The sequence below is a fragment of the Choloepus didactylus genome, chromosome 14 (assembly GCF_015220235.1).
Source record: "Choloepus didactylus isolate mChoDid1 chromosome 14, mChoDid1.pri, whole genome shotgun sequence".
Classification (NCBI taxonomy): Eukaryota; Metazoa; Chordata; class Mammalia; order Pilosa; family Megalonychidae; genus Choloepus; species Choloepus didactylus.
Window position 1 is genome coordinate 2,037,433 of NC_051320.1, and position 8,266 is coordinate 2,045,698.

Genomic DNA, 8,266 nt, shown 5'->3' on the forward strand with positions numbered 1-8,266 from the left:
TTCAGGAGAGGCTTTCAGTCTTTCTCTACTAAATACAATGACAGCTGTGGACTTTTGGCAGATGCCTTTATTCATGTTGAGGAAGTTCCCTTTTATCCCCATTTTACCAAGTGATTTTATTATGAAATCATGTTGGATTTTGTCAAGTTCCTGATCTAAATCAATTCAAATGATAAGTAATTTTTCTTCATATATTAATGTGGTATATTACATTTTTGATATAATGTAATTATATCAATGTATATAGATTGATTTTTTGTAGTTATGTTGAGCTACTCTTACACTCTTGGGATAAATCTCAGTTGTGTAATCCTTTTAATATGCCATCATATTCAATTTTCTATGATTAGTTGATGATTTGCCTCTGTGTTCATAAAGGAAATTGTTATGTAGTATTCTATGCCACTTCTCAGTCTCAAGTAAATCCCAGGCTAAGTGATGAAGACATCGTCTGAGTCAGTCTTTCACAGAGCTGGTTGGGGCTGATGTACAAAGACACCCAATATTTTCATTAAGGTGCAGCAATAATCAGGCCCCAGGGACTCTCAGTTGAATGTGCCTGGGCCACTGCTCTGGGTCATGGAACTACCACGCAGAACTGAGGGAGGGGAAGGGGTATCCAGGATGAACAAACTTGCCCTGGGTCTGTCCTAAATTACTTACATTTTTTTTTCTTTTTTTCCCTGATTTCAGAAAATAACTGTAGTTATTAGTTGAGTCATTTTCTGGTCTTGATTGTCTTCCAGAGTTTGGTGAAAGTTAATTCTGACAAGTCAGCCCATTTTTCATTGTTTCTCAGGGGCCTCTGTGCCAGGTGTGTCTTATTCCACAATCTTGCTCATTAATCACTTCCTACCCCAGGGTTCCTGCATGTTGTCTTTTTCCCTCAGAGTTGTTAGCATATTAATGACAGTTATTTTAAGTTATTCTTCTGGTAATTCTAATATCTCAGCCAAATTTGAGTCTGGTCTTGATATTGCCCTCATTTTCAGACTTTTGTTCATGTGTTTTTTCATTTTTTGCCTTTTAGCATGCTTTGTGTTTTATTGTTGAAAGCCAGACACTATGTAACCAGTAATGGAAACAGATAAATAGACTTTTAGTGTGAGGTCTTATGCTCATCTGGCTTGGAAATTGGCTGTGTTTACTGTTTTCCTGTAGCTGTAAGCTTCAGTGATTAAATTTATTTCATGTCCTTGTTTTCATCTCCTTTGTTCTCTTTGGGTTTCTTTAGGGATTCCTTCTTAAATTGGGTCTGAGTCTTTCAATTCTTGACCGTTGTCACCCCTTATATACAATAACCCTATTAATGTTCTGGTGGGATGTTGGGGGAGGTAAATGTTCTATAATCCTATGGAAAGTTAGTCTTTTAGTGAGACTGTGTCCCTAGACTCTGAACTTCATAAATGTTTATCACCTTTTTTTCACCCCCTAGTTAATACAGGAGGGCCAGAGGGGCCTGGAGTTGAATGTCTGTCACTTCAAGGTAAGTTTGCTCTTGTAAATCCAGGCTGGTTAGACTCTGGTAAAATAGTATTGATTAAGGGCAAGTATTTATTAAGAAAAAATGCCTTGGGAATATTTTAAATGACTAATTTTCCTTTCCTACTGGCAGATGCACAAAGGGATTTTTGTGAGAGCCTGTTGGGGCTCCTGGAAACAAAACACAAGAAATTGTGAGGGAGGGTCCCATTAAGGTTGGGCCTCTAGGTATTTTTTTATCCCCCAAGTTAGTCCACCCTCAGTCTTCAGCAATTAGTTATATCAAGTACTTAAATTGTAATTCAAGGAAAATTTCATACATCTTTGCTTACTCTTATCTGGTGCTGGCCCCAGGCAGTTTCTATTCCTAATGAACAAGACATGGGACCAAAGTAAATGCAGCAGAAGAAATAAGGCAGAAGCAGGGATGCCTTGAAATGAGAATCTTTCCATTATGTGCCTTGCTTATTAGGAGAAACTTTGAGGAACAATAACAAATGCAGTCATTCCTCCTACATAGAGAGTAAAGGTAGAGATAAGACTGAGCCCAATATCCCAGCATCCTAGGAACCCTCAAATGTGGACTGCCTTTTCAGATTGTGGAACATCTACATCCTATGGTCAGTTTTTAGGTTCTTCATAAACTATAATTTTATTTGTCTTTCCTCATCCTCATGTACATTCTATGCAAATATTATCATATAGTTTCAGTGCATTTTGGGGAGTTTCAGTATAGATCTAATCAATATATCTAATTGGCAAGTGGAAAGACTTTAATAATGGAATAAAATCCTGTGGTGTTGGACCAAAGAGGACAAAAGGTACATCTAGAAGGTATATGGATCTGAACAGGGAAGGGTACATCCAGCAAATAAGTTTAGCACAGGGAAGTCCTTCCAGGGATTTCACAAGTGGAATTAGCTTCATACTGGGTGCAGAAGGATTACTATGAAAAATGTGAAAATATGTGAAGCCATCAAACCCTGAAGAAATCACCACTATGATAAGTGAAAATCAAGATACAAAATGACTAAGAATAGCAATATGTGTACATCAGTGAATGTTTAATATGGATATGTTCAAATACAGTCATAGGCATATAGATGAGACAGGTAATCTACATTTATAAAATGTTACACAAAAGGACTGTTTATTTGAAAACATTCTAAGGTATATTAGGTGAAAATAAGCCATCTTCTTCTCTAGTTTCTGACCATAAAAATATGGATTGACTCACATTATTTTCAGTTTTACTCAATGCCAAAAATATACTTTATTAATAAATCAATTTTTTCTTAAACAATTTTTTCATTGCCTCTTTTACATCTTTGTTCCTCAAACTATAGATGATAGGATTCAGCATGGTAATCACAACAGTGTAGAATAGAGACACTGTCATATCATGGTCCAAAGCATAGCTGGAACTTGGCCTCACATACATGAAAAGGATGGTTCCATGGTAAATTGACACCCCAGTGAGGTGAGAGCCACAGGTGGAAAAGAATTTTTGCCTCCCTTCAACAGAGCACATCCTAATAATGGCCAACAGAATAAAACCATAATGTCCGGCGCCTCTCCGCCCCGCCTCGAGTCCTCGGTCGGCCGGCGATGGGGACCAGAGAGATAAGGGGAGAGAGGGGGATGCAAACCGCGCAAACTGATCTGGCTGGAAAGTCACGACTCGAGCCACACGGTGGTTGTGAGAGCAATTCTTTTACTGAAGCTAGACAACCATTCTCTGTTACAGATTACCACGCGTGGCAGAGTGCCTCGCGGGAGAACAGCCTCGATGCGGCCGTCAGGTACGGCTCCTTGTGGGCTGTCTCTCCGAGCTCTGCCCGGGAACTTTCTTATATACAATGATCATAACCAACAAACAAACACCACGTAAGCGTGTACAATAGGCTAGCAGCGACTGCTGCTTCTAGCGCCATAATGCGGAAGCAGGGCTCGAGCGCCATCTTGGCTCACTCGATGGGAGGGGCGTACTCTAGGAGCAGGCCGCAGAATGCCCACTAGGCCCTAACCCGGAAAATGGCTAAAAACGGCTCTCCACATCTCCCCCTTTTTTATTTATTTCAGCCCAGTGTCTCCATTGATGAGTGTACTCCCGTGGGCCTGAACGACCCACTACATGATTTGGTGCTTTGGGGAGTCTGGACTAGGCCCCTGCCATCTTACGGCAGAACCTCTGGCACCGACCAGAAAGCTTACCTCATATAGAGACCGGAGAGCCCGTGAGCTGGAAACAACGTGACTCTCCCTACAGTACTTCGCCTCGTAACTGGGGAAAGCCGATTGGGGCAGGAGAGTGGCAACCAGCGTCAAAGGCGTCACTAGGCATCTCTGTGCAATGGCCAGAGCCCCGTGTGGCCACAACCGGGACCCCGCCGAAGAGACTCGCCTGAGACAAAATTTAAGACAGCTGGAGCTATATGCTATATCCGGGATATGGCCATGGACCTTGCCGCAAACCTGGCCCCAGAGCGCCCCACCCCGAGCGGCCGGGACGGGGACCGATCAGTGTAGAAGCTACTATCAGAAGTACTACAGGTTGAAGACATAGCCATCATAGTGGTAACACACAGTTGCTGCTGTGCTCGAAACAAGCGTTCTAGCAAAGATTTAACAATGACTAATCCCACCAATAGTCCCACCATCAAGAGAATCCAATTAATCAAATTGGGCCAAGAGAACCAAGAGGTGACTTGGTCCCACAGATTTTTTACAGTCTCGCCCAGTGTGGAAAGGTCGAAACTAACAGGCTTCAATTTCCTAATGCTCTCAAGTCCCTGAAGGTCGGATTTCACTTGGTCGGAGAGATTGGTGAAGTTGGGGAGATAAGTGTCCTTGAGCTACTCGGCGACATCTTGCTGCTCCTCTGTCAAGTTCACCCTAACCGGGGTGACACAAAGCCTCCCGAATAACCATCGGGTATCACACGTCTGCTGGAGAACTCTCCAGAGTCCATCTATTTCTAGTCCAAGTTCATCTATCTCCGCTAGGAGTTTCTGAATGGCCTGGAAACTTAAGTTCAGCATCTGATTGTGGCGGCGTAGCACGTCTCGGGTAAGGTATGCCTCTTGGACGCCTAGACTTAGAGAAGGGGATATTGTTAAGTGAAACAACTTGAGAAACAGGGCCAACCCAGTCGGTTGCCTTGACGGGGAGCCAGACATAACTTGGGCGATACACTAGGATAGCGGGGCGGCGAGGCATCCGGGTCTTTGGAACGGTTGCAGACTGTAGGAGCAAACCCCGGAAGGAAAAGGCACCTTTGAGTCTCATTTTTACTCAAAATCCCTTCACAAGACTGGCGGCTCTTCCCTGTAACGTTAAGAAATTCAAGCAAGACTCCCTTACTTAACTCGCCATTACCAGTTTCACAAGTAGCATTCGCCGCAACTGTGGTGTTGACAACCTTGACAGAGAGGTTAGCAAAAGAGAGGATCAGTGTGTCATTGGTGAGGGGGAAGGACTCGTTAAAGCTTGTGGAGGAAATATTTCTGTCAGAAGGCAGGTGGTGGAGACCTAGAGACAGGGTACGAGTGAAAAACACAGGAGAGGCGGGAGACCCAGCAGAGAATGGGGCCAGGGTCGGGGGATGATGCCACAGGCCCCAAAGACCACTCTCCTGCGCTACCACAGTTCCACTAAAAAAAAGAAAAAGGCAGATTAGAAGGATTGCTATAGGAGAGCAAAGAACAGAGTTACCGATCCTCTTTTTGGTTTCTGACAGCTGTTCCTTGGCTTCTTCAGGTGATGTCACGGTTCTCACCAGTCTTTCCGGAACCCACACTGGTTGACGTCCTGGTTCCTGGGGAAAAACACAAACAGAGCCTCTGGCCCAGCTGAGCACCGGGTCAGGGCCTGTGTACTCGGGCGGGGGGTACGGCAAAGGTTGCCCCTCCCCTGACCGGCCCATCGGGGTTTCCGGGTCTGGCAGCAAAGGATAATTACATTTACTGGGCATGGCCACTAGAGGGAGCTCTCGGCGAGGTCCTTTGGTGGGACCGCCCAAGGCGTCAGTTGGGAGCTGGGGTGTCCCTGGGGGTGCAGCGGTAGACATTGGCGGGGCGGAAGGCCGCACGGGTGTGGCGGGGGGCTCCCCCCAATCAATCAACGGACGCTCTTCCGCTTTCTCGTCGGCATCGCTATCTGACTCTGACTCGGAGTCACTGGACTCCGGCGGCTTGCCCTTATGGGAGCCGTCCGCTGACGAAACTGACTGGGTCTCTTGGAGCGCGCACCGCGCTTCTTGCAAGGCGGAGGACGGGCTTAGGCCGGCAGCCGATTCTAGTTCAAGGACCGCACGGACGGTCTCCCATATGGGTACTAGAATCGGGTCCACACACACGCCCGTCTGGCGCGCTCGATCTATATCGCGACCGAGCTTCAGCCAAGAGGGCAGACTAAGGCTGCCGGTGGAGGGAAACCAAGGGGCAAAAGTTTCAACATCATCGAGAAACCTCTGTAGGGAGCTTTTCTTAACTGAGATACCCCTCTGCTTCAGGAGGGTTTTTAAAGGAGCCAATAAAGGCGAACTTCCAGACTGCCCCATGCTTGCAGTCGGCACTGTACTTCAGTCACTCGGAGAGCTCTTCCGAGTCCCCCGGGGTCACCTGAAAACCCACGGGCCCTAACTCTCAAGTAATAAGACGCACTCACCTTCTCGCGTTGATCAGGCGCGGGAAGTCCGCCGTAAGCCCGGCTAGCTCAGTCGGTAGAGCGTGGTGCCGATAACGCCAAGGTCGCGGGTTCGATTCCCCGTACGGGCCACCACTTGTCCGGCGCCTCTCCGCCCCGCCTCGAGTCCTCGGTCGGCCGGCGATGGGGACCAGAGAGATAAGGGGAGAGAGGGGGATGCAAACCGCGCAAACTGATCTGGCTGGAAAGTCACGACTCGAGCCACACGGTGGTTGTGAGAGCAATTCTTTTACTGAAGCTAGACAACCATTCTCTGTTACAGATTACCACGCGTGGCAGAGTGCCTCGCGGGAGAACAGCCTCGATGCGGCCGTCAGGTACGGCTCCTTGTGGGCTGTCTCTCCGAGCTCTGCCCGGGAACTTTCTTATATACAATGATCATAACCAACAAACAAACACCACGTAAGCGTGTACAATAGGCTAGCAGCGACTGCTGCTTCTAGCGCCATAATGCGGAAGCAGGGCTCGAGCGCCATCTTGGCTCACTCGATGGGAGGGGCGTACTCTAGGAGCAGGCCGCAGAATGCCCACTAGGCCCTAACCCGGAAAATGGCTAAAAACGGCTCTCCACACCATAAGAGATCAGGACTATTGATATGGTAATTATCTCAATAAAGCCAACGAAGTAGAAGAGTAGAAGCTGGTTGATGTGAGTGTCAGAACAAGAAATTGCGAGGAGTGGAGGGATGTCACAAAACACATGTCTAATTTCATTGGATGCACAGAAGGATAGACTAAAAGTGGCCACAGTGTGTAATGCAGCATGCAAAATGCCACCAACATAGGAAGCAATGATGAGTGGCACATAGACTCCGGGTGACATGTTAACTGAATACAGTAGTGGGTTGTAGATGGCTACATAGCGATCATAAGCCATTGCAGCCAAGAGAAAACATTCTGTGGTCCCAAAAGTAACCAGCAGAAACATCTGCATTGCACATCCAAGAAATGAAATGGCTTTGTTCTCTGCCAGTAAATTCACTAATATTTTGGGAGTGACAACTGAAGAAAGGCAGGCATCCATGAATGACAACACACTCAGAAAACAGTACATGGGGTTGTGGAGCTGGGAATCCCCAATGATCAATACAACTAGTCCCAAATTTCCTATCAGAGTAAAAAGATAGATTGCTAGAAAGAGGAAAAACAGGGAGCTGTTTAGCTCAATATTATCTGTGAATCCCCTCAATATAAACATGGTGACCCTTGTCAAATTTTTCAATTGAATACTGTATGACTCCACATCTGATGATAACGCTGACATCTTGGTTTATATTTATAGGTCTGCAAGGCAATATCTGGTGAAATAGGGTTCAACCAATTATATCCCCATGTCTGCTTCTTAGAAGGGCAAATGGTAACCTAGGCAGTGATAGGACAGATATTGATGAAGGAATGGGGCCCATGTGGATGCATTACCCTGTATAAATAAAAAAAAGACATGATTTCATTCTTTTTTTGCCTAAATTTGTCATGTTAAAAAATTAAAAAAAGAACTGAATTTAAGAGGATTATTTTCTGTAAAAGATTTTTACCATTTCTTATATCACATCATTTAAAAATTCACAAGAAACAATGAATATCTGGATTTTGGCATCCAAAAATATTACAGTGGATGATAGCACTTGAGGACAAGTTCAAAAACTGCTACAATGTGCATGAAAAACCTTTTATTGATGATCATGATTATAAAAGATGAGCAACCACATCTACCTCAGAAGACTGGGTTAAATCAAATAGAAAAACAAAGTGAGAATTATGTAATTTAAAAATGTTTCCAGGTGACTAAAACTGAGATAAATTGGAATTATGTTTCAACTTGTCTTGCATGACAGACTTTTCACACCTATGTATTTCATGTGCTCTTTCCAGGCAATGATCCTGTTCCATTAGGTCCTATGCAATAGTTTTGAATAGGACAGAAGAAATTATCCTAAAAGCATAAGCACCTTGTATGACATTAAAAAAACAGTACAATATTTTTTTAGTTTTGTTTCTTCGAAAACATAACACTAAGATGTACATATCTGGTTTCTTCAACTTATTGTACCATTGCAATTGATTTTCAAATGTTAAC

General features: G+C 44.8%; 1 protein-coding gene across 1 annotated transcript; it reads right to left on the reverse strand.

Annotated features, from left to right (window-relative positions):
* Positions 1 to 2,758: 2,758 nt before the first annotated feature.
* Positions 2,759 to 7,501, reverse strand: LOC119509089 (olfactory receptor 1102-like). The gene is made up of 2 exons (XM_037802935.1): positions 6,763 to 7,501; positions 2,759 to 3,054 (listed from the first exon to the last, which is right to left on the reverse strand). Exons 1-2 carry the CDS (start codon positions 7,451 to 7,453, stop codon positions 2,759 to 2,761), a joined length of 987 nt encoding a protein of 328 aa, XP_037658863.1. The 5' UTR covers positions 7,454 to 7,501.
* Positions 7,502 to 8,266: the final 765 nt, after the last annotated feature.